General features: G+C 39.4%; 3 protein-coding genes across 12 annotated transcripts in view; 1 reads left to right on the top strand and 2 right to left on the bottom strand.

Moving 5' to 3' along the window:
• Positions 1-1,010: 1,010 nt before the first annotated feature.
• LOC146502101 (uncharacterized) lies at positions 1,011-5,472 on the top strand. The gene has a single exon (XM_085134245.1). The coding sequence runs from the start codon at positions 2,755-2,757 to the stop codon at positions 4,573-4,575; it is 1,821 nt and encodes a 606-aa protein (XP_084990371.1). The 5' UTR covers positions 1,011-2,754; the 3' UTR covers positions 4,576-5,472.
• Positions 5,473-5,551: 79 nt separating this feature from the next.
• Positions 5,552-12,212, bottom strand: e2f6 (E2F transcription factor 6). Its single transcript, XM_085134246.1, has 9 exons — positions 11,935-12,212; positions 11,206-11,511; positions 10,460-10,494; positions 10,241-10,296; positions 9,788-9,974; positions 9,380-9,535; positions 8,604-8,718; positions 8,233-8,383; positions 5,552-6,114 (listed from the first exon to the last, which is right to left on the bottom strand). The coding sequence occupies exons 1-9, from the start codon at positions 12,049-12,051 to the stop codon at positions 6,077-6,079; spliced, it is 1,161 nt and encodes a 386-aa protein (XP_084990372.1). The 5' UTR covers positions 12,052-12,212; the 3' UTR covers positions 5,552-6,076.
• Positions 12,213-14,884: 2,672 nt separating this feature from the next.
• Positions 14,885-26,239, bottom strand: part of myt1la (myelin transcription factor 1-like, a) — an 88,877-nt gene continuing 77,522 nt past the window's right edge. For 8 of the 10 annotated variants that reach the window (XM_085134237.1, XM_085134242.1, XM_085134241.1 and 5 more), the window contains 8 exons: positions 25,838-25,900; positions 25,665-25,748; positions 23,690-23,911; positions 23,363-23,454; positions 23,048-23,151; positions 21,958-22,101; positions 20,367-20,429; positions 14,885-18,489 (listed from right to left, as the gene is read on the bottom strand). In XM_085134237.1, coding sequence (XP_084990363.1) covers positions 18,349-18,489; positions 20,367-20,429; positions 21,958-22,101; positions 23,048-23,151; positions 23,363-23,454; positions 23,690-23,911; positions 25,665-25,748; positions 25,838-25,900 — 913 coding nt within the window. In that variant the 3' untranslated portion in view covers positions 14,885-18,348. The remainder of the gene's footprint in view (positions 18,490-20,366; positions 20,430-21,957; positions 22,102-23,047; positions 23,152-23,362; positions 23,455-23,689; positions 23,912-25,664; positions 25,749-25,837; positions 25,901-26,239) is intronic. The other 2 variants (XM_085134243.1, XM_085134239.1) reach the window with 1 other exon arrangement.

The raw sequence follows: 26,239 nt of genomic DNA on the forward strand, positions 1-26,239 counted from the left end.
TTGTGGCATGGTGGTGCAGTGGTTAGCACATAGCCTTACAGTAAAAAGGTCTTGTGTTCTGTGCCTATATGTTCTCCCTGTCCTCCACATTCCTCCCACAGTCCAAAGACGTGTGGGGTTAATTAGTGATTCTAAACTGAGAAAATAGATGTGTTTCTTCTATATTTGTATAGATGAAGCTACCCGACAGTCTATAAGTGATTCAAACCATCTCCAGCTGCAACAGTTTTGCTGAACTCTGGTCTTCATTAATTAATATTTACATGTTTATTAATAATTATGAGCCAATAATATAATGTACATGATACCTACGTAACAAATAGTTTATGCTGGATCTTATCTTATACAGATAAAATAAATGAAATTAAAAGCTATTACATGCTTACATTTGACCTTGGAACGGTTTTGTTGATCATGATACAGTGATGATGTCTGTCCACTGGGTGTTGTTGTTGTAAAGGGATCAGATGTTTGTAAAAAAAAAAAGAAAAAAAAAGAAAAAAGAAACGAGCTGGTATCCTTAACTCCAGAGCAACTGTTCATATAACTGAGTCAGGGCAAACAATCATCTTACAACTGCTGCATATTTGATCAAAAACTAGATTTGCTCACAGCTTACACAGAGACACGGTGAACATGGACTTGAATGTACAGAGTAAAACCAGCTCAAGAGGAGATTGGTCCATCAGGGCAAGCCACATACTCTGCTTATTTTAACACATTTTCTCACAGCAGATTTTAGTCTGTGCTTTCCATCATAAAAAGTATAAATAATAATAAATAATAAAGCTAATTCTACTGTAAAATGTAATAGTCAATAAATAAATTCCTTATTACTGGCTGTGTGTAAGCATAATCTTATGCTGCACATACATTTTTCAGAAGCTTTTATTTTGTCATCAGTCTGTGTCGTTATCTGCCACTTGTACAGAATCGTAACACATTCTGGGTTTCGGAGCCAGTGTTTCCGTGTTTCCAGTTTTTGACTTTAAATTTCTCTTCAATATTCTGTGTTTGATTTGAACCTGTTTTGAGTTTTGCTTAGATTATGTGTTTGTTCATATTCTGTATTCATAGTTATCATTTTTAGTCATTCAAGGTTTTCCTGTGCTATGCTCCCTGTGTCTGCTCTGCGCTTCTGTTGTCCCATGTTTAGTTGGTGGTTGTTTACCTTTTGTTTGTGTCTTCGTCTCAGTGTTTGTGTCCTGTCTTATTGTGATAGCCTCTGTTCCTGTGTGCATTGTGTTCAGGTTTTTGGCTCATGTGTTTTCTGTTTTGGATAACTTTTGAACCCTGTTTTCTTCAGCCACCTGGGCATAAAGGTTCATTTTTGCCTTGGAGTCTCCATTTTAGGACCAAATTCTCCATTAACATGACACACTCTGAACACAGTAGGTCAAGAAGGAAGCCAGTGTTTCCTTTCCTGGTTGTGGAGGTTGTTTCAGTCCTTTTGAATAGCCTAAAACAACAATATTATAATACTGGAATCATATGCATTCATAGCTTTTTTTCCACTTATTCATCACTTAATATCTGATATTTCACATCTAAACAGATGTGGTGAAGAACAGATTTGGATGAAAGAAATGTGAGCTTGGATTCAGATCAACTTTGTGTATTGTAATTTATTTCTTTGCAATAAGTAGTCAGTGCATTCTCCTCTAGATTGGTTTACCATACATAAGAAGATCGGATGAATAAATGTGGGTGTCCCGTTGTATAAGGCAGGACTCGGAGCTGTGCAATCAAACAGAGATTTAGTTACAACACCAGGTGAGTTATATACATATATAAAGTGATAAGGGAATGAGGGCTCCAGGGATGCCAAGGAGAAGAAGGTAAAGAGTAAAACCTATTTAGTATGAGAGACTATATAGAAGGGTTTAATGCCAGCTTTAGGTCCACATACACTGCAACTGTTACTGCACTCCTGACCCCTATAAATCATTATCATTCAAGTCCAGGTCTCTGAGGAAAGAAAACTGGGAGCTCACAACCTTTCTCTGACAGGTTATAATCACCTAGCCTGAAGATAATGAGAATACTTTCTCATCAGTGACGTTTTGTTTCACTTCCAGTTTATAAAAATATCACGTCTTACGCGTGTACTTGATTATGGACATATTTTGTAAAATCACTCTTTCCAAGACATCCTAAATACTGATGGATTAAAAAAACAAACAAACAAACAAAAAAACACACTAAAACCCAATTCGACCAGACCCAGAACTGATCCATAATCAAAACAGGACTACAAGGTGAACTGGATGTCTGTTAAATTAACTAGAAACTTGTAAGGCGCTAATGTGTAAACACCTAAAGAAGATACTCTCAAAAGGGAACACTAAGTTTCTAGTACCTAAGTAAAATTTATCACACTGTTTGTTTGTTTGTTTGTTTTCAATGAAGTGACCCAAATGCTTAAGCAAACTAAAGCCCGTTTCAAACATGAAAGGCAAGAGAATCGGGCCATGACGTCAGAAATTCTGACAGCCTGTTCTTTGTGGGCGTTACCTATTTTCAATCAGCCAATAGGGAGCGTTGCTGTGGGCGGGGTTAGTTTCAAAGATGCAAGGCAAGAGAATCAGGCCGTGACATCACAGTCAACTCAAATCCTTAATAGCAGGTGAAACCGCACACTGGACAAGCACGTTTCTTACTTACAGTCACGAGCGACTCACTGGATGAACTTTTGTTCTGCTACCCTCAGTCTTATCTCAATATCTGTTTTTAGCTTTGTTAGCTTCATTTTAAATGTCAGAAATTAGCAACCAAAAAGCAAAAGCAGAATTTGTGTGCACTATGCCAAAAAGTGCACTGGACAACCTTATTCAGGTTAGAAAAGCCTTCCAAAACACACTCTCTGAAAATAAACTTTTAAGAGAGGATACAAAGAAAGCCAGACAGCAAATCAAACAGCTGATGGCCAAAATTTCACTGATGCATGCCAAGCTGGACCAGTATGAGATCCAAGCTGGAGAACTCACTGATGAATCAGTGTCATGCAAAGTGAAAATGAGCAGCACCACCAACGAAAAAGGGGATCAGACTTGTTGTGTTTTCATCTCAGGTCACGAAAATACCATCACCTTTGACCTTGAGATGAACCGTCTGAAACAGCAGCTTCAGCAGAGGGACAGCGAAATCCTGATCCTCAAACAGGAGAAGGACAGTCTGTCTGCCGAACTTACACAGCTTCAGACACACGAGACACCAAAATTTGTGTGCACTCTGCCAAGGAGCACACTGGACGACCTTATTCAGGTTAGAAAAGCCTTCCTAAAAGCTCTGTCTGAAAATCAACCTTTAAAAGAGGATTCAAAGACAGCCAGGGAGCAAATCAAACACATGATGGCCCAAATTTTAATGATGCGTGCCAAGCTGGAACAATATGAGATCCAAGCTGGAGAAGAAAAAGAGGAACTGGCTTGTTCAGATCAGGAAAAGATCATCACCTTTGACCCTGAGATGAACTGTCTGAAACAGCAGCTTCAGCAGAGGGACAGCGAAATCCTGATCCTCAAACAGGAGAAGGAAAGTCTGTCTGCTGAGCTCGCACAGCTTCAGAAACTTGAGGCCTCTCTGGAAGAAACTCTGTGGAATGACAAAACACACAGAGAGAATCTGGAGCAGGAGAAGAAAGTCCTGGAGGAAGAAAATAAGAAAGTCCTGGAAGAGCAGAAAGTGGTGACGGACACAAAAGAAATGCAGAAAAAAACAGACGAGCAGACAAAAGAATTAGAGGAGGCAAAGACAGAGACAGTAGAAACAGTAACCCCAGAGAGATACATCCTCCAGATGTATCTGAGCGCAGATGAGCTCAACCAAATACAGGAGACAAAGGCTCAAATATCACCATGGGAAAAAGCACTGAAAATGGAGGATAAGTTGTGTGTGAACAGACTGATCCAGTTGGTGGTTTCACAGGCCATAGAAAAAGTCTCCTCTAAATACAAGCTCTTCACAGAGCGCCTCACTCCTGACTGCATCAGCGATCGCCTGATTCAGAAAATCTGGCCTGAAATTGAAACAATGAAACATTTGGATCTGACCCCAAAAGGGCTGAAAAATCTTGACAAGGCCATTCTCAAGGATCTTTGCATAGCACACAACTGCAAGGAAAAGTATTTGATTTTTAATCTGAGGGAACAGCTCGATAACTTTACTGTCCCAACCTTCACCAAACACCTGTTTGCATTACCAAGAAGAGTACTCAGTGTCTCTAAAAACAGGCAAGAGTACAAGGAAGTGGTGAAAAATGTCATTGAAGATGTGGTAATGCACACTATGAACCAAAGAAATAAGTCAGCAGATCCAGATATAGTTGAGTTTACTATACAGAGGCTTAACGGTAAGATGTGGAACAAAATTGTGTCCAAAAACTACAAAATGTCCTTGGGGAACATTGAACAACTCAGCCTGACAATATACACTGAACTCCAAGAAACGTGGCCTCCTTCAATACTGAGGTCAAGCAACTCATTGGTTGACAAACTAATCATGGCAACCTTCAAAAAACATGCCGAACTGAGGAGACCAAACATCATCTTTAGGGTTTTCTCGTGTGCACGCTAAAATTGGACTGACACGTGCATGTAATTATGTGACAAAACTCTTAAATTGGCTTAAAATATTCATTTAGATTGGGCATCTAAATGAACTTTTCAAACCAGAGTGGTTAAAAAGAAACACTCTTCTCCCAACTTCCTTCCCTCATCACCAACTGGCCGAGGCAGATGGCCACCCCATCCCTGAGCCTTGGTCTGCCGGAGGTTTCTCTCTTTTAAAAGTGAGTTTTTCCTTACCACTGTCGCCAAAGTGCTTGCTCTAGGGGGTTGGAGTTTTTCTGTATTATTGTAGGGTCTTAACCTTACAATATAAAGCACCATGAGGGAAGTGTTGTTGGGGTTTGGAGCTGTTTCTTACATCAAAATGTCCAATTACAACAGGACATTTGGAGTTCAGAAACAGCTCCAAACCAAGAAAAACAAAATAAAATAAAAACTTAAAATAAAAAAAACTTTGAATTTGTGCGTTGTTTTATTTGCTGTAAATTTGCTAAGAATGTCATAAAAGATTAGAATTGTGTGTCTCAATATCATGTATCATAGCATCACCCTGTAGTTCAATTTGAAGTGGATGTCATAGTAATGTCTTTCTGTATGTGTGTATAAACCGGTGTTGAAAAAACACCGGAGACGCTCAAAGTATAACCGGTGTTTGAAGTTAGCTGGTTACATTTGTTTAGATATTCTACTTTGCGTGTTCCAGATCCCCAGAATTGATATTTTCATTGAATGGTCTTTTCTGCCTGTCTTTGTGCCACGCAGTTTTCAAGAAGAAGAAAAAAAAGCTCCCCACTCCTGGAAATGCATCTAGCCTTCATAACAATATTATTTTAAACACGAGAATTAACCATAAGGCCTTTGGTTACACTTACTCAATTCTCTTTTCTGAAACACCTTAGAGAGAAGAAAAGGTCAGAGGTCACAAAATTCACATATTTAAATTGTTTCAGCTGCTGGTGAAAGAAATGAGCCATCTCCTCAGGTTTATACAAGTTCATTTTTATTCATTACAGCATCTTGGAGGTGTGTTTCTAAATGAAAGTTCAAACCAAGATGAAAATATTCATACATCAGGACATAAACACTGATACAAACTCAAAATACAAAGAGGTAAAATATTTTACAGGAAATGTTCGTCAGTAAATAACTGTTATGCGTTTTACAAGGCCTCCAGAATCTCTGCACTCATCTGCAGAACGGAGGCTCAGCAGCTCAATTTCCCCCCAAAGTCTTTCATACAAAAATGAATCTCCAAACATCTGGGTTAAACTGTCCTCATCCACATCAGTTACACAAAACGTGGTGCCAAATGATCCATAAATAAAGTCCCCATCATGCCAGGACTCAGCTGATGACGTTCAGCTGAATATCAATTAGCTGACAATTCATTTCTGGATCTTTCCAGTCAAAACCGTTTTCAGAAACATTTTGCAGTTTCTGTTAATTCTTTCAAATTCCTTGTGCTGAACCCTGAAATCAGACGATATCTTCTGGAGATCAGCTGGTAGCTACGTGCTCTGTGTGGGACTCTGTGGCATCGAGGTCTCTGCAACAGCAACAACAGCACCATGACCATGAATTCAGACTACAAACATCAGCAGAGTTACGTTTAGTGTTTATGCTCACCCATAAAAGAAACTGCAGAACCCAAGTGCAAAAACATACTCGAGGTCATTTAGAAAGAGTTTTTTTATTACATAATCAAGCTTTCGGAGCGCACTGAGATCTGATCATGGTTATTGTTCCTGGCCCACTGCTTTCACTGAAAAGTTATTCAGTCTAGTGCAGAGGCTCATGAGGAGGAAAGGGCTTTCCTGATGCATCCTCCATCAGAGGGGTATACTACGAAGCAAGTTTAACATATCCAAGCTTTGTTTATGTTAGCTACTTTGACAAAACCTAAAACCTCAGCCAAAGATTTCATGCATCACAACAGTGGTTGTCGACATTCCGGTGACTCAGGCTTTCTGCTTTAGGACAACTTTGATGTATCACTTCATTCTTAAGAGGAAAATGGATCAACTGAGAGCCGCCTGCTTCTGTCAGACACATTTGTGATGTCATAATTGAATAGATTTACTACTGAGTGCTCCATTTATTGTTGTAACAGATCAGCTGCACATTGGAGCTCTGAAACTTTAATGGACAGAAAGGCTTAACTTTAGTAATGCCAGTAAAGTACAGCTCAACAGGCTGCATGTCTAAATGGCACTTAAGGCATAATGAAAGTAAAAGAGGCGTGACTGGCTGACTTTAAATGGAAATGGAACATAACTTAATCTAGACAGGTTTATGTAATGGGCATAAGTTACCATGGTGATCTAGCTAGTAAAAGAGCCAATAATGTGACCCTAAAAGCTCAGACTTTGGGCTCAACATGCCTCACTAACCCACTGATCTCTCTTTAAAGTACACACCACGGTTAAATATGTAGGTATAAAAACTAGTGACATAATAAACCCACTGGCAATGATAAATACTAGGGGTGCAACGATACTCGTATCGATATTGAACCATTCGATACAGTGCTTTTGGTTCGGTACGCATATGTATCGAACAATACAAAATTATTTATTTATTTTATCAACTTTTCTTCTGACGATGCTGTCTGTGTTGAGAGCTCAGTGGATCTGCGTTTGACTACTCCGCCTAGGCTGCACTGTCGAGCGCAGATCCACTGAGCGCAGCACAAGCTAGCAAGACAGAAGCTAAGCTCGTTGCAACATGGCAACTGCCTCAACGCTACCTGAAATTGAACCTCCCCACCCTCATTCTGATCTGGCGTTTGGAACTATCTTAGTTTTCACGTGAAGTATGACCCTGATGGTAAGCGTGTCGGGGACAAAAGTAAAACAGTATGTCGGATGTGCCACGCAATGCTCAATTGGTGGGAACTAGTGCGTTAGCGCAGTTAGCTTGTTAACGTGTTGACGCCATCCAGCCCCACGCACGGGGCAATCCGCGGTAACTTGTTAACGGAGATTTGCCGCGTTAATGTCATTTTAACGAGATTAACGCTGACAGCACTAGTGGGAACACAACGAATATGACTGCACATTTACACCGACATCATCCTAGTGCAAAGACAAGTGGAATCAGACAAAAACAACAAGCACGCATGCTACAAACTTTACCCGAGTCATTTAGACAGCCGTTAGCACATGATTCTCCTTATAGGGACCTGATATGTTTAATATGCTGCTGAGAATATAGCCCAGAAGAAGCGTATAGTATAGCTTTTATTTTGGAAAGAGCCATTTCTCTGTAATAAACTCTCTTTTCCAAAGATGAGTGATTTCTCCATCAGATAGATTTTTTTTATTATTATTTTGTTGTTTCAGCAACATTAAATTTAAAAACTGTACTTTTGAGTTAAAATATATATTTATAATTTTAATAAATGACAAATTAAAAAGGCATGAACATTTTTTTGTATCGAACAAAATATTAAACCGTGACACCAAAGTATCGAACTTAACCAAACCATGAATTTTGTGTATCATTGCACCCCTAATAAATACAGGTCCTGATGGTCATCTGCACTGAGCTCATTTATACACGGTGTGTAGCTCAACACTAAACAGTCTAAATATCAACCTGAACCAGTTCAGTTACTAAAACCTCAGGTTTTATCACCCTGTGTTACTCTGTTTTTTCCTTTTACCTCTGTGCAGTGTGGTCGTCTTTATCCGACTTTCCTCCAGTGTCACAAAGCAGCCGCTCATCTCTTCTGTCACAGCTTCACCCGTCCCAATATCGCAAGTCATCATCATGATAGGACCTTTCCCCCCCTTCAAGTGGACCTGGATGCTGTCCTGCACCAACACACATGCATGAATGTACCCTGAGTTTCAGCGTATGTTTAGAAAAATTTATCATCAGGTTTTGAAAAACAACAAAAACAATGATTACTTTACACTCTATTTTAATCATGCTACATTTATTGGAGTTGAACTCAGATAAAAGAGACCAGATCATCCTGAAAATAAACTTTATCCTAGTCTGTGATATTTTAGTATTTTTATGTTGTTTTACCTCTGTCGGTGCAGGAACCTCCAGTTTGGTTTCCTCTGGAGCTTTGACGACAATCACCGTCTGCTCCTGGAAAGCTTTGAGCCGGCTGATGTCCTCATGGGTCACGTAGGCCAATGTGCAGGAGGACAGTTAAAGAAAACTATCTTCTATTCACTTAACAGTTATTAAAGGGTGGTTGTAGACCTCACGGTTTCATTTCATTAATCTTTATAGAGTGTCAGGAGTGATGCTCTCAGATGTGCAGCTAGAGTAAATCATCTCATCTAACCTGCAGTAACTAATGTAATGGCCACAAGGGGGCAGTGGAAGCACAAATATGGAATTATAATAAGAATACAATTATAATTGTATTCTTAAAATCTCAAAGGCAAACTCTGCAAACCAGGGGCTGTTTCTGTATCAGCAGGTGTGACACCAAGTGGCATTTAATTAAACTGCAGGTTTTTTCATGCATGAAGAGAGGACGTTTTGGTGCTCAGAGGTTTTACAGAAAGCCAGAGGAGTCTCAGCTCTCTTGGAGTTTTGTTTACTCAAGCATAACATACTTTTTTTTTTTTAAACAAAGAACATTTACATTAATTTCCATTCAAATTGGCAAAAACAAACTTCTTACCTTTACTGTAAATGGCCTAGTCATGCAAATTGACTTGTTTTTAGGCTCATTCTGAGAAAGGAAAACTTTGACGTGGTTAAATCATGGTTTACATTCAGGAGCATTGTTTTCATTACTTCTGTTCAAACTGTCCTGAGTCCCTGACAGAAATGCAGAAGGATATAGAGCGTTCTGCCACTCGTCAGTCATGTCAAACAGCTGCTGGGCGCAGCTTTTGATGAGGCTGTCAAGTGTGTCCTCCACCAGCTTCAGGTTCTCCAGCTCTCTCTGGAACTTCTGCCTGCTCTTTGGCAGAAAGCTGGAGATTGGACAGCTTCCTCTGGACAGACAACAAGTTAACTGTTACACTGTGTTACACAGACAGCGCACAGGACCTTAAGTTTAATTTAAAAAAACAAAAACTAAACAAAACACCTTTAAGCAACCTCTTTCTACTGATAGAAACCCAAGAGATGTCCGTGAAGACCCACAAAGAGACCTACTGTCAAAAAATGTATTTTGTCAGCGTTTAACATTAAACACACAAAGTATTCAGAACTCAACAGTAAGAAATTAACTTTTGCTCACTCACATCCACTTAACCTTATTGGCCGTCTGCTTCTCAATGATGTTGAAGCCCTCCAGGACGTTGGTGATGTCATAAACTCGTCGCCTGCGGGTCTGCAGGCTTTTCGTCACCTCCCGGAGGTCGATCGTGCCATCGGGCGACATCAGCAGAAGCTCCAGGAAGCGCACTGTCAAAACTCCCAGAGACACATCTGAAACCAACATGACACTCAGAGGCGGAACAAGGAAATAAAAACATTTTAAGTCTACATCTTTCTATGTTATCCACTAAAAGATGTTGCAAACACAGCACAGGTTAGGACTACACACCACGTGGCTGTTAAAGTCCCAAGCCGTGAGTCTCCAGTTGGCTGGCTGAACATTTACTCGATCTTGTCCACTACTTCTCTGTATTTCAAATCTACCCTAACCCTAATAAAAAATCTGAATAAATAATAAATATCAAAGAAGGATGCACCTTGTCGGGTGGATATCCTGGTCTGTATCATCTCTTTTAAATGACTGAGGATTTCCCTGGAAAGAAAGATAAAAAATGAACTAAATTCACTTGTCATTTATAGTTAAAATGTTTGAAAAGATAAGAAAAGACAGTGGAATTACAACTTGTCCACCATTTGTAAAATGTAGCAAGAAAGCAAAATTTAAAAAAAAAGCATTTTGGGTTGTTTTTTTTTACCTTTTTGTTCCTAAATTCGTCTTGGCATCTGGTTCCTCAAGTTCAAAAAGTGAAAACAAAGCAGATCAAAGTCAGAATGATTTCATGTCCACCAAAAAGTGATAAAACACCAACTTATTCACACCAAAACATAAGAATCAAGATTAACCCAAAAATAAACGATCAATTACAAGCTGATTGTTTAAATACATGTTTTCAAACACTGTGGTTAATAAATTAAACAATATTGTAACTGCTTATACACTCAGTTATGTCTTCAACGTAAAAAAATATATTCAGTAAGTAACTAGTTTGGAACTGACAAGTAAACAAAATCAAAACAAAAAAGTTTTTAACTTAAAAAAATGCATCAACATGACATCCCTTTATCGCCCCACTCAACTAAGGTCATAATCTGGTCAAAAATTACTCCAAAGTTCCTCACAGTGGTACTGGAGGCCAAATACATTCTAGTACCCTCACTCCCAAATCACAGGTCAACGAGGCCTTTATGTATTTAACATGTGTTTATTGATTTGTGTGATTAGGTTAGTGATTCCACATCAGCGCAGACTAGGTGCTGGAGGGCCTTCAAACCAGCAACCATGAAAAAAAAAAAAACAACAACAAACAAAACTGGCAAACTTGGCACTGACAGACCGATGCTGTATGACTCTATACAGGGAACAGCAGTGAACTGTATAGAACTGTGAACTGGACCTTACTTTATATCACACAAAGAAATGTAGAGATAGCCATTTTCTTACCTGCTTATGTGGAGTAGGTCTTTGTGCAAAAGGTATAACAGGAACATTAATGTCGTCCTCCTCTTCCTCCTCCTCCTCCTCACCACCTCCTCCTCCAGCAGCCCACTGATCCTCCTCCTCGGAGGACTCGGCCCCCCATTGACTGAGCAGACCCAGGGCTCCGTCCAGGCAGGGGGGCATTATGGGAATGGCGTCGCTGCTGACGCCTTCATCCGAGATGTCCTCTGGCAAGAAGTGGTCTTCACAGATTAGATGCTGCTCTACAGAGTCCTGCTTCTCAGTCTCCCTCAGCGCTGCAAGCCACACCTGAACACAGTTACACAGTTAGTCTTTATTGATCTCTAGTTTGACTGGCTGGGTTTTTACTCCATCAAGGATATTGTGATACAGGGCCAAATTGGTAACCTGGTAGTTATTTGTGATTAAAACTGCATTTATCTGGTAGAAATAAAAAGAAAACAATATTTACTCGTCTACTGGCCAAACTAGTTTTAAATAGCGTAAACAGCACAGCTGATTCCATGTTTTGGAAACGGGTTCCTGTTCACTCCAGCTGTGTAGTAAATGAGCTAACACATGTCATCGGGGTTATTTAAACAGCAGCTGTTTAACTGACATCGTGTTAGTGTCATGTTAGCCGGTAGAATCAGATATAAGAGATGCTAACGATCGCTATTCAAACATGTAGCTTGTAAATATGTTGTAACTCTCAAAGTTTTTTGACCCCACCTGGACACGCGCAGGGTCCTGGGGGAAGTTGAAGAACCTCTTCTCGGGTCTGTTGAAGAGCCCCCGGCTAACATTAACCATGCGGTTCGGACACCCAGAGACGACACACTTCACCATGGTAATCGTCTCTTCACCGCCCAGCCTCAACACACCGAGCGGGCAAAGCGCACATCCGCAGCCCGTTTGTAACCGTTAGCACACGAGGAATAAAAACCCGCCACAGCACGACTGGTTTGTTTGTGTCGTCTTCCACGCCGGAAATGGACATGTTTTCACCCGGAAGTACAACAACGCAGGCCAACGATTGCGATAACGCATGTGCGCCCTCTACCGAATTTATGGTTTTAGATTTATTTATTTAGATTTAATTTGTTTTTAAAGCTTTATTCACATATCACAGTTTGTTATTTACAATGTTTGCACAGCAAAAATTATGTCCAATTGTATTTAGACAAGTAGACATTGAACTTCAGCAGGCTTGTTTGAAACTTCATAAAAAAGGGACTTATGTGACTTTGAAAGTGGCATTGTTGTTGTTGCTAGACAGGCAATATGCAGATTTCTCAAACTGCTCAGTTTACTCACACAACAATCTCTAAGGGAGGGGTCTCAAAGGGAGACAAGGCAGCCTACAGAGAGGAAATCCTGAAGTTGGCAGCATGGTGTTCAGAGAACAACCTGGCACTGAACAACAAGTGTGTGTTCATATGTATATAGTGCTGCAGAAACTGTGCACCTCACCCTCCTTTCTTCTCCCACATGTTCGCACTGAGTAGGAGATGCTCTGTATCTCAATGTACATCTGTATAGTGACAATAAAGGCATTCTATTCTATTTTATACTAAACAGCAATTCTGCCTTGTTGCTGGGGCAGCACCATCTCTGCTGTGGACAGAAAGAGACTGAACAGGCAAATCCATGGAGCCAGCTCTGTTCTAGGATGCCCTCTGGACCCAGTGGAGGTGGTGAGTGACTGGAGAATGGAGGCTAAGCTGTCATCCCTGTTGGACAACATCTCCCCCCCTCCCATGCAGGAGACTCTGACGGCACCGAGCAGCTCCTTCAGTGCAGGCTACAGCACCAACGATGTGGGACGGAAAAATTCCACAGGTCTTTCCTTCCAACAGCTGTCAGACTCTACAACAAAGACTTTGTAGATGACCATACACGACCATACACACACACACACACACACACACACACACACACACACACACACACACACACACACACACACACACCTACACACACACACACACACACACACACGCACACACACAATACACCACAATAGCTTTCGCCTAGTCTCCCTTATGTGTGATACTACTAAGTGTAATTTTCCAATGCAACGTAGTATTTTATTCAATTGATATAGTATTTTATTTTATTGTATACAGCATCTAGTTCTGTTTTATATAGTATGTTATTCTATTTTATCTTATTCTGTTCCTTGTTTTTCTTAATTTTTGCTGCTTGTAACTTTGTACTGTCCACTTTCTGCCGTGACCTAACAAATTTCCCACGTGTAGGACTAATAAAGGTTTATCTTATCTTATCTTATCTTATCTTATCTTATCTTATCTTATCTTATCTTATCTTATCTTATCTTATCTTGATGCCAGAGGAGAACAGCCAGACTGCTTTGAGCTTGTAGGAAAGCATCAGAAGCTCAAATCATAAGTACTTACTTATGATTTGAACCAAGGTATGCAGAAGACCATGTTCAACCTTGAAGGAGATGGACTACAGCAGGAGAAGACCACACCAAGTACCACTCCTTTCAGCTAATAACAAGAAACTGAGGCTAGAATTCGCACAGGCTCACCAAACTGGAGAATCAGAAGACTGGAAGAACATTACCAGGTCTGATGAGAGTCAATTTCTGCTGACATTCAGAAGGTAAGGTCAACAACATGAAAGCTTGGCTCTATTCTGCCCTCTATCAGTGGTTCAGGATAGTGTTATTGGTGTGATGGCATGGGGGACATTTTCTTCCAAACTTTGGGCCCCTAAGTGTCGCTTGAGTATCCTTTAAATGTTACAGCTTACCTGAGTATCTTTGCTGACCATGTTCATTCCTGTATGAACAGTGTACCCATCTCTGATGGCAACGTCCAGCAGGATAATACACCATGTCAGAAAGTTGGCTTCAAACTGGTTAATTGATCATGGCAATGAGTTTGCTGCAAAAAAAATGTGCGATCCCATCACGTTAATATGGACAAAAATCACAGAGGATTGTTTTCAGCACCCTGTTGAAACTGTGCCATGAAGAACTAAGGCAGCTCTCAAGAGAAAAGGGATCCAACCTGGTACTAGTAAGGTATTGGTAACCTGAAGAAAATCACTGGTTCAGATCAAACACTTACGTGCTTGTAGGTGCCACCAGTAGTAGATAGCTCAGTGTAAGATCCTGACCAGCTGCAGAAGCTGTGTATGCTATCCCATTTCTGTTAAGTCCATCAATAAACTACCTGGGACTTAGAGTTAGGGATTGGGTCGATTTAATGTCCTTATAGAATTTTTGCCCACCTAAACCAAATAAAATTTAAAATATGCTTATCTAGAATGTGGCTAAAACAAAAACCCAGCCTTAACTCTGATGAGTTTCACCAGTACCCAGGTAGATATCCCTGAACTACTTTAGGTACTGAAACTAGTACTAGCCAGTGCATCCTGGGAAGGCTTGCTTTATTGGAGATGGTCTCAGACTCAAACTACCATTTGTTAAGGTCACACAGATCCTTACATTTTCCTTTTTCCTACATTATAGTGGTTTTAATGTTTTGGCAAATTGGTGTATATTCTATTTTTCAGTCACAAAGGTAACTGGGCAACTGGATCTCTTTTCATTGGTATATAAATAATAAAAATCACTAAATGTCTGCCGACTGCACACTATTAACATAACTAACTGTCAGCTTTAAAAATGACAAAGTGAAGGTTATAATCAGTGTTGCAACACAAGATTTATTCAGAGCAAGAGATGCCAACACCAGCATGATAAAAATTGTACAAACTTCACAAGTCAAATTAAAATATCACATAGCAACTCATGACCTTAAACATACAGCAAAAATATCAACAGAAACCCATGCCATGTGGTAAGAAAACTGCTGTCGAAAGTTTTGCAAGTAACAGAGAAAAAGGGGTAAAAGGAGAGAAAATGAATGTTGTATAAAAACCCCTTATCTGTGCACTGCTGAAAAGAAACTATCATCTTCATAAATTGATGATTTCACAAATATTCATATGGATTTTCTTTTGCATTCTAGCGTGTCACATGTTAGTGTTGAGATTCTCTATGTAAATAGTTACAGTTTAGCTTTTACATCTGTTATTACAATATCTAGTCTATCGACTGTCTTTAAATGGCAGAATTGTGCTTTTACTCCCATTTCCTTTGTTATCAGTAAGAATAACTGACTAAATAAAAAATACAAGCTGTCAGTCTATCTAACGCAGAAGTTTACTGGCAGGAAGCTGCAGACGCCAAGTTCTGGACGAAGATGTAAAAGTCAGGGAATGAGACTTTGCAGTAAATGTCCAAAGAAGTCTTAAAAGAAAACTCCCCTCTTTGCAGTTTGTTTCTCCCTTGTGTGGAAAAAAAAATACATTAAAAAATGTATTTTAGTATGATGAGACAATTTGTAGTTTTTTACACAAGTAAATATTTTCCCCTCATTTATATTCATATCTAGACGAGCTGTTATTTGTGCAGGTTTAAATATATCAGCACATACTGCTGCACCTGATTAAAGATTCATCAACATTTCTGTACTTTGAAGTATCAGTTTTCATTAGTACCGCTTGTCTAAAAACTTTCATATGGATACCAGCTGTATTAAGTATTTCTGCTGGTAATTATGGTGGTGTAATTATGTATCATTTAGAAACAATCCAATAAATTGCTTTCCTTTAAAACATTAAATTGAACTTTTATGCTTGTATAAGTGAGGAAAATTTCGCCCTTTCATCACTTTAACTGTCTAACTGCTATTACTAAGCTGTATAGTGCAAGTTCCAAAATTTGTCTTTATCCATGTATTACAATTTCAAACAAATATATTTTAAAAATATACTCAAACATTTCCACCCTAGATTCTCACGAGGCTCCTGGATCATATACAGTGATACTATTCATGTCTTAATTTGGTCCAGAGTGGCTTTACAGTAATATATCAGTCAGCGTATGCAGAGAAGCCCATCAGATGTGTAAATGTTTAAACATTTTGCATTGCATAAACACAGTTTTCCATCATGTTATCTGTTTCTATAAAGAATTAGGTTTGATTTATACTTGTTGTTAGTGTTATTAGTGATTAACCTAAAGTTACACTCGGTTGAATTAATCTTCTGGAAACATTGGGGGTTGTAATCGGCTTACAACATATAATCACGTTTTTATGTACACACAGAAAACATATGTGATTTTTTCCTTTAAAAGATCCAAATATTTTGGAACTCATTATGGAACCACGCACCCTCCTTCCAGGTCTCAGGAGGTTAAGTCCTCCAGGAGTCATCTTACAATGTCTATGCAGAAAATAAAAGGGCACTACAGTTTTCCACTCTGTTGACACCATATTTTGGAAAAGATGGCAGACATATTAAAAAATGATTATTGTCTTATTATCCAGTGCAAACACATTTTAGAATGTGTCTGCATACCAAAGAAGAGATCCTGAACTGTGATGTTTCAGACAAAAGTTTGACCATGAATACGTTTTCTTCTGCTAAATCTTGGACTGTGAAATAAAGGAGACTGGGGAGAGACCACAGGGGGAGTTTTCCCTTAATTAAATCAACTCAGTGAAATTTGCTTCAAGTTGCTTTCCAACAGGCATCTCCAGCGCAAAGTCTTATCAAAGTCAGTTTCCACAAACTCGCTGTACAGTTTTTGCTTCATTTACCACGTGATAATACTTTAACACACTCCAATAAAGTGCATGCATGATCGACGGTGTTGAGAAAACATGTTCCATCAGTACTGTGATTTCAGACCGAATGTCATCAGTAAGGCCGATTCAGATCAAATACTCAGTCGGTAAATTCAGTGCACAGACGTCACGACTGCTGGCTCTAGTTTTCATTCATCTTTTTCAATTACAAAGACTTAAAAAAGAAAAAAAGAAAAGCGGTGCTTGGTCATCACGTCGTCTGGCATCATGTCTCATTGTGGCTCAGACAACAAGATGCATGACTGGAAAGACGTTTTCTACAGAACGAGTGCAATATACAATGAAGGATGGGAACTTTGACCCTGTTAGTCCAGCGGAGCCGTCAGCCTCGAGAAAGAAAAGTCATATCTACAGATCCGTTTGCCTGCTAAGTGCCTCTTAACAGGCAATAAAAACATCAAAACATGGAAACAAAGGTGTCCCTGTGCAAAGTCGAACATGACAGAACCAAAGTCCTCTCACCCGTGTCAGATTCCTAAAACATGATTGTAGTAAAAGGTTTATACAAAACGCAATACATTTATAGTTAGTAAAAAGATCTATCAGCTCTTTTCTAGTTTTATTCATAAGAAATTGCATATACCCAAACAACTTTTTTTCATATAGATTGCATCCCATATCTAAACAAACGCTTTAATATTATCATACCAATATTGCTGACACGTTGTTCTATTAGCTAGTCGAGGTTGATGATTTCAAATAAATTCACAATGGCAGATTGTCTCCTATATTTTCTGCAGCCATTGGTCTTTCCACTGGCACTCCCTCCCACGAACAAAGAAAAAGCGGGCCGCGGAACAGGACAGCTTTGAAACGGAACAACTCCGAAGGGGATGATGGGATTTTGCACCAGAAAGTTTCCGTGTCGTGATGTTTGAAATCTTCTTGCTCATAGCATTGCTTCTTCTCATAATTGCTAAAGATTTACATTAGTGTCCGCTTCCAGACATTAAGAGGAAAACAAAAAGAATTAATGAGCAACTTCCAAGCTCGTGAGAAGCTTTTCAGAAGTGGTTGCTCTTCATGTTCCAGTCGCCGCTCTGCTCCCTGTTAAACCCGTGACGCCCAGTTTGTATTTTTTTTTCTTCTGATGTATGAAAAAAATCGCATTAAAATAAAAAATGATTCAAGCTTACAATAAATAAATACATACATATACACTCGAATGTGCATACATTAGCAGCTATAAACAGTACATCACATTATATTAGGTCATATGAAAATGTACAAAACGTGAATGTTCATTTAAAACCTTTTTTTTCAAAGCAAGGCAACAACAATCAACATAATAAAAAAAGAGATACCCATGGAGTTGAGAGCATTACCGCAGAAGAAATTAAAGAATTAATGATAGATTACAGCAGCAAAAAACAACCCACTCCGTTCTTTTTCCACTTTTTTCCCCCCATTTGTTGCTTTTGCTTTGCATTTGTTGTTCCGGCCTCAGTCAAAGTTAAACCTGGATGCCCTGCACGGCCTGTTTGATGTTCTCCAGCAGCGCCTTGTTCTCCGGGCTCTGGTACTGGTCCTGGTGGGTGTACATGTCTGTCAGTGTACTCACATAAGTGTCAAAGTTCTGTTCATTCATTGGTTCCTGTGAGGGGAAAGAAACCCATGTAGACACAATCAGGTGGGATAAAGGTGGCGGTTTATTTTTACTCAGACACTGGGGGGAGGTTTGGAAGACAGGCGGGCAGCAGGGGGAGGAAGGGACACCATTGGGAAAGCATGGCTTCACTAAAATACTCCCTTTCTAAAAAGTAAATGTACGATATTTGATGTAATATCAGCCGATTATCTACGAAATGCAACTCCAAACCATGCAAAAACCAGGTGAGAGATGGTTAGCTGGTGGGTATATGAAAGGTTAATGTTTAGCACATGGAGACAAAATTGTGATGATAAAAACTAATGGGATGCTAATGAGCAGATGGGAAAGACATAACTGGAAAGTCACGTTTGCCAACATGAGTTTTGGTGGTTCAAGTACTTCTCCGAGAGAGTGCAGCTTTGGCTTCAGGAATTTTGGTGGGTTATTTAATGATTGCCCACCTTAAATGTCACATTATGTTATAGTGTCACTATAGTCTTTGAGGTCTTCACTGACCTCCATTTAATACTTGCCATTTATAGGTTTTAAGGGACACTAATACAAATGACTATGTTGGTGCCTGAGCCAGTTGCCCTGCACTTAACTGCACTGCTGTCATTGCATCCTGCTAACTTCACACTGACTCAGCCAATCAAAGAATTTGAGTCCAGAGCCTCAAAAAGCCAATGATCCGTCTTTAATTGGCACATAAAAGTCAAATACCCACGTCTCAAGTTAAATGATTCACACACTTTCATTGTTATTAGCCTCTTTAATGGCCATGATTGGTCATAATACCCCCATTAGATGCCCTCCTGTACTAAGAGGAGACAGGAAAGGTTGTTATCATCCATTCTAATCACTGAACATTGTAATCCTTAAATGAAGCGATCAACTGAGCCCACTAAGAGGTCTTTCTATTGTTCATTTAAAGGGCTTTAAATGGACAATAAAAAGATTTCAGTTATGTATGCTATTTTAATTAATAAGTCAATTTAGATCTTAGACAACCTACCTTTAATACTAGTATGCCAGAAGACTGCTATCACCCACTGTAATCAGTAGGATAAAAAAAAAAAAAACCAGTGACATGGCCACCGTTAAATGAGGGGATAATAGACTACTGAGCTTACTAGTTGATGGAAGAGGCTGCCTGCGGGCAAATCTATGGGACTGACAGGAGTCGTTTAATGGACTGAAAACAGTTAAAAGATGTGTGTGAATCTGGTTTCAGTGTATGTGCCCACCGAATAATACTCATTTTAGCTTTTCAGTGCTGGTGCAATAGCAAAGCAGATAATGCCGTTCGACTATAGACACCATAAAAAGCAGGACTTGGCTTCTGGGACTGAAAGAAAGAAGCGTAAACCAACTTTCTTTTTACTGGCCACCAGTGGGCGATACCTTTGTTTACATACATACTTCAGTTCATAAAGTAATCAAGGGGATTTTACCTCTCTAAGTACTTTCCTGATGAGTTTAAAGGTTTAGTTTATAGGTAAGCGAAAAAAACAAAAACATTATGTCATTAAGGCGCAGAATTGCAGTTAATGTCACGTTATCTAATGATTTATCTATCTAATGATTTCAGCATTTCAGTGCAGTCAGAAAAAACAAAGCAGGAGAATTTCTCACACTCTCTGCTGGGGCTAAATTTGATTTAAAGATAGATTTAGCTTCTCAATATATTTTTTGTCATAAAGAGGAAAAGCGGTTATCTACAGTTGATGTCACTATCAACATGGCTGAGTTGAAAGCTGCAGGATAAATGGATAGCTAGGATGTGCCTATGCCACAGTGAGCTACAGGAATTATAGGAAGGGGGGGATGACAGTGCAGAAGAGAAGGATAATTGGATAAAGGATAAATGGATCTCTTACTCTGGGAGGCATCTGTAAACAGCAGTTATGCTTTACTGGGGCCTCTTTCTGTGGCAGCGGTCTCTACAGGAGAGGGTGTACAGAGAAGTCTATTAGCCCGCTAGACACACAGCGGCGGTCACAAAGCTTCATAAGCTACACCGAGGAGTGAAAAAAACATAATGTCCATCTTAACAAGTCTTTTCGCCCTGCAGCTCTGTTCAGACTGCAGCAAGCTTCCAGTTTCTGAATAATTTTAAAGTCAGAACGAACTGAAAGAGGTATAAAATGCCAAAAATAAAGAGACAACTGAGAGAACAAACTGTTACACTGCGAGCTAAAATAGAATCAAACATTTTAAGTCCTGCAGTGTGAACAGAACTTTGGATTCAGTTCAGTATTTTTCTGGTAATGAGATCGCGTCTTTCTGAGAATTCCTTGTTAAGGCGAATATTTTTCTTACAGTGTGATATGAAGCATTCCCACCCATTAAAGGAAGAAGGAAAGGAAGCAGAGAGTCCAGTTATCAAGCAACTCCTGTTTTTACTGCTTTAAGAGATTATCCAATTAGCCCCAGTCTTCTTCCGACACTGAGACAACATGACGTTAAAACAGCCATGAGCAACTTCACTGAAAGTCAACCAAAAACAAAAAAGCAACAACAAAAGAAAGAAAACAACGGGCCGTTTCTTTATGTGAAAATCTGTGAGGCGTTTCAAAGCACAGGAGAAGCACAGCATGAACTGCTGGGAGGGAAAAAAAGAAGAAGAAGGTGGAGAACAGAAAGAAGCAGATGAAGAAAAACCTGAGTGTTGCTAAGGGGGGAAGAAGCTGGAGAAGGCTTTTTAAAAATCCCTGGGTCGAAATCATGAACAGCTGGCCTCAGATCTACATTTCATTTACAACACGTGAAACAGAAAAGCCTCCAACAAACACTCAAAACACAATCATAACATTTTCTAAGTGGCATTACACAAACTGTAACAGATATAATAGGTCATGTCAGACAAAGAACATAGAAATAAATACATAGATTTGCATTTCAGTCCATTTGGAAGTTTTTGCTCTTGCATAAATTAAAAAAACACTCATTGGCTAATGCATGCTGGTTTATGCATGCTGGTTTTAGGCTTTACTACACTCTCACTGCTCTAAAAAAATTCAGACAGTTGTTTTTTCTAGTCTTGGGTCTGCATGATGTAGGATAGTGGAACTATCCCAAATATGGTCATCTCAGGCACAGAAGCCCCACCCACCTTTATAAGGGGAATTTAACTGTGACACATTCAAAATAAAGTCCAAGAATAAAAATAAGATCCACTTTAAACTGCTAAGAAAGCTAACACTGCTCTAAAACTGCTGTATATTTGTTCTGAGATGTAATTATTTATATTTGTCTTTGTATGTAAAGCACGTTGTATACTGATGTTAAACATATAAGATTTTCAAACCGGTAAATTCAAAATTTTTAATATTTAACTGACATTTATAAGTCTCTAGATATTTAAATTACACGTTAAGGAAGCTTATATTTGTGGTAAAAGAATACTTGTCACATTATTAGTCATCCTAGGTTTACTTCTTCATGTCACAGATGATTTTTTTTTCTTACCATGTGTGGAAGCTGGATGTTAGCTAGGCTGTTGATGAGCGACTGGCTGAGGTTAGCCAGCTCGTGCAGCAGGGAGTCGTTCTGCTGCTCGATCACCTTGTTCTCCTCCTCGATGGACTTCAGGTTGGTCTCCATAGTGGTTATCTACCGGATGAGGAAATAAATTAGTAGGAGACCTTTTAAAGCTTTTGTATTAATAGTGACATTAGCAAAATGGCTGGGAAGAGTGCAAACAATCAACCAACATTAACTTCAGACAATTTTAGGAGAACTGAGTCAGCATATTGCCCACAGATGTCCTCTCTCCCATGTAGCACACAGCACTTGCATTTGCACTACTGGAGCTGGTTTAGGGAGCCTCCGTGAAAACCCACAATGCCCACCTGGTATTGGTAAATGCACTGACTGACTATTAGCTGAAAGATCACACGGATTGTTGTACTCAAAGATGGCAGATTAAACACTGTGTCCTGTGTTACTGTGTTACCTACAGGTAAAGTAGGAAAGTCTTGCAGATGAAGGAAGATGCAGATGTTATGTCCGTGCAGGTTCTCAGTCATCCAAGTCACATAACATCTGCATCTTCCTTCATCTTTTAAAAAGAAGGCAGCTCTGGACCACGAGGCTTCTTCAATTCTAAACATTTTTTAGAACTAACATTGATCTTCAACAAACTTAAAGAAGTTCTCTTCAACCTCTTAAAAAGCATGTTAAACCAAGCAAGATGGCTGCTGAGGGCAGGATTTTCTTATGAAAGTATTTTTTATGAATGCCAAAAGTTCCTCTAACCCTTTCAGATTAAAAGTCTGAGTGCAGTTAAGGTGCAAGATTTATTCTTTGCAAAAATTATTAGAAGAAAAAGAAAACATTGAAGGTTTTCATGAACTTAAAAAAACTAATTAATAATTTAAATATCGAGGAGAATTTTTTTTTTGTCAAATAATGTGACAAACACATTTCTACTGGAAATAGCAGCTTACTGGGATACCTTTATCTCTGTCTATTACAGGACAGTCTAGTTTCTTACCCAACTAGTGTCTTACATATTTATTTGCATTTATGTTACATTAATAAACAGAGACCATCTTACTTGTGTCCTCAGTTTTATCATGTCTGACTCCACTTGACTGTTGGACTCATTCAGATCTTTGATTTCTTCATCCAGCTGTTTGATTTCTTCATCGTTCTCGATACCTGAAACAAAAAAACCCAACAAAAATCCATCTCCCCTGACTTAACGGTCAAAGCAGCATTACTGCATTTTATCACATGTAAAATGTCTAATATAAGGAAATTAGTTTTTTTCACTCTTTCAGATATATATATATATATATATATATATATATATATATATATATATATATTTCATTTAGGTTAAAGCTTCTTCCGTTTCTTGAGCTCTGACCTTTGCTTGCTCTTTGTTTGATTGTCAACATTTCCACGCCACTCATCCTGGCTTTCTTCATGGCTGAGGTGGCGCGGGGACAACCGGAGAGACTGGGAAAAAAAATAAACCAAATGTTTCTCCAAGTTAAAAAATGTAGCTTATTTTTGCATAGACAACGTCATACAAATCGCTGCCTTATTTGAAAAACGGTGACCAAAAGCCAACAGCATGTACAGCAGGAGGAGAGGACCTGAATATTGGTCATTATTTACCCCAAAATTGTATAAATTGTATAAAAAAGTTGGAACTGATGACAAACTTTGTTTAAAGTAAGAAAGATCTTACCTCCGGTGGGTCAGGAAGCTCCCACTGACGTGCCCTGAGCCATCACAGCCCGGGGTCGGGCAGGTCATGCCATCTGTCTTGCCAGATTTCCAGACAAACTGCGAGCCATTGACGTAGCTGTCCTTTTGCCTCTTTGCCGCAAGGGGGCAGCCTGATGCGCTGCGATGAGAAGCGTACTTCCCCGTCACATGACCCTGACCATCACAACCCGGCACTGGACACCTGAGAAACAAGTATAAAGGTCTCAGTTTGCTTTTCAAAAAAAAAATTAAAACACTCCACAGTTCTAACCTGAAGTGAAGTCTTGTCACCTCCAAAAAGCTTTAGTTTAAGAAAAGACTAACGCAGCCAGCCACGCTAACCATCATCAGCTCTTTGATCAGCTGGACAGAAACACTTTGCTTTAGAAACTGTCCACAGCACTCCATAGGACTCTTGATGAATGGGGGAGGACATTGAGTCACGACTCACTTCCTCATCTACAATCCTCCCCCACCTTTCCAAGGCCTCAAGGCCACAGCAGCGTAACGATGAGCAGGACAAACGCCTATCACCTCCTCAGCTTCCAGACAATCAGCTCTGCCTCCTGCATCCCAAAACGCCCTTCTCTGTGACATTTGGGCTGATTAGAATGAGCCGAGCGTCCACAGGCCGCTCCCCAGCCGAGCTCAGGTTAAGCTTAATTATGATTCTACTGTTAATGATGATGGTGGATGGAACAGAGGCGGCGGCGGCAGCTGGCTACAGACTGACACAAGCTGAACTTTAGATTATTCACAAGGTCGTATTGGCTTAGCATTATGGCTCAGCTTTAACACAAATGTCAAAGGCTCACTAGCGCTAACCTTTATTGGACTTGGTCTGCTGGGAGCCGGAGGTGGAGTGCAGCACTGACCGCAGCTCCCCGCTTTTGCAATATTCTTTGCAAAAGTTAGAAAGGTCAGTCTACATAGGCAGCATTTTAAGAGAGGGATGATGGATGAACCTGTCATTAACAAAGTGCTTTGACCTTGATGCAAAAAAAATGCATAATAATGGGACCTGGAATGTGCTTTTAAGAGGCAACGAAACAAGCCAGTCCTCCCTTCTTGCTGATGATTTGAAAAGTCTAACTGATGCACCTTTTCTCTTTTCTCTAGAAAAGTTGTCAAAAGATGAGAATCCTGTTCTACCCGTTTAAAATACACGGCAACAGTTTAACCTGTTATTTTAATTCTTCATATATCCATTAGCATGTGCAGCAATCCTCCACAACACCTCCAAAGTCCCCAGATTCCAATCCCACCGACCTCACCAACAAACTTGCACAACCCAAGGAATGACCCCCCTCAGAGTTTGACATCACTAAATGTTTTGTTCTCTCTGACTTATTGTATTTTTGGCAAGGTGTTGTTTCAAAGATTTATTCTCTTAAAATCCAATATCTGCCTTAAAATAATTATTTTACATTTAAGAGAGGAACATAAAGATGCTGATGAGCAGGAATAAAACCAACAACAACAAAAAAACTTTTCAGAGAAACTAGAATTTGATTTTCTAAAGCGCTGTTATTGTTCTATAAGCTTTAATATAGTGGTAGGATCCAAAAAACAGGAAACCTAAGCCCTGTATTTGTGGACCTTACATAAAATCTATGAGCAATATCTCAGTTACTGGTCTGAAATCTGTTTTTTTTACTTGTTCTTTGCTTTGTCTCAGACAGTTTAACAACACCAGGGAAGAAGCTGATAAAATATGGCAAAAACTGTCTCATACATCATAGGAAAATATTTAAGAAGTGCATTCACTTTAAATGAATGCACAACCTTGAATCTAGTCAGATCTTTAAATGTCTCAATGACAGAGCTTTGGTAATTTCTTGAGTGGCCCTGTCTTTGCCCCTCATTTTGCTTGGGTTTACTTTTAATCTTAGACCTGACACTTTCCAATATTCTCAATATTAAGGCTGTGACATATCTCCATAATATCTCCTTACTTGATTGGCTCCTGATCGTCTTTGTCCTCTTTGCTGTGGAGGATTTTTATGCCACTTTTCTTGGCTCGTGGACAACCGGACAGACTGCAGAACAGAAAATTACTTAAAACATGAGCGTTCAGGGAACGTGATTTAATGCATGCAGTTGTATATTATACTCTTTACGAATGTACCTCCTGTGGGAGGCATAGTTTCCAGTGATGTGTCCAGATCCATCACAGCCGGGCGTTGGACACCTGAGGAGTAAATACAAGATCAAACAACTGTATTATCACATAATGGTTCCTGTGTGGAAAAAAAAATGAAAGACTACATCCACAAAAATGTTTTTTCCGTGAATGTCTGACATCAGACACTCACAGTTCTCACAAATCAATTACAGTAACACATTAGAGTGGTACCCAAAGCATCATAGACAGGACGAAATGGTTTTAGGAAAACCGGTGACGGATGAACCAGAGAAGAGCGGGCTCTAAATCCAACCATAGAAAAAGTTACACACTTTTAAATGAAAGGACACTGAATGGACAGCAGTCGATATTTTTAACATTCTTTCCTTCCCACACTTTCCACTC

Source organism: Neolamprologus multifasciatus, chromosome 15 (genome assembly GCF_963576455.1).
Source record: "Neolamprologus multifasciatus chromosome 15, fNeoMul1.2, whole genome shotgun sequence".
In the NCBI taxonomy this organism is placed as follows: domain Eukaryota; kingdom Metazoa; phylum Chordata; class Actinopteri; order Cichliformes; family Cichlidae; genus Neolamprologus; species Neolamprologus multifasciatus.

Excerpts from the sequence above, each read along its gene's own strand:
- LOC146502101 (XM_085134245.1), top strand. The coding sequence starts at position 2,755 with ATGTCAGAAATTAGCAACCAAAAAGCAAAAGCAGAATTTGTGTGCACT.
- e2f6 (XM_085134246.1), bottom strand. The coding sequence starts at position 12,051 with ATGGTGAAGTGTGTCGTCTCTGGGTGTCCGAACCGCATGGTTAATGTT. Across the intron at positions 8,384-8,603 it reads AGGTTCCTGCACCGACAGAG|GACAGCATCCAGGTCCACTT; the intron begins GTAAAACAACAT and ends GTGTTGGTGCAG. Across the intron at positions 6,115-8,232 it reads GACGACCACACTGCACAGAG|AGACCTCGATGCCACAGAGT; the intron begins GTAAAAGGAAAA and ends TTGCTGTTGCAG.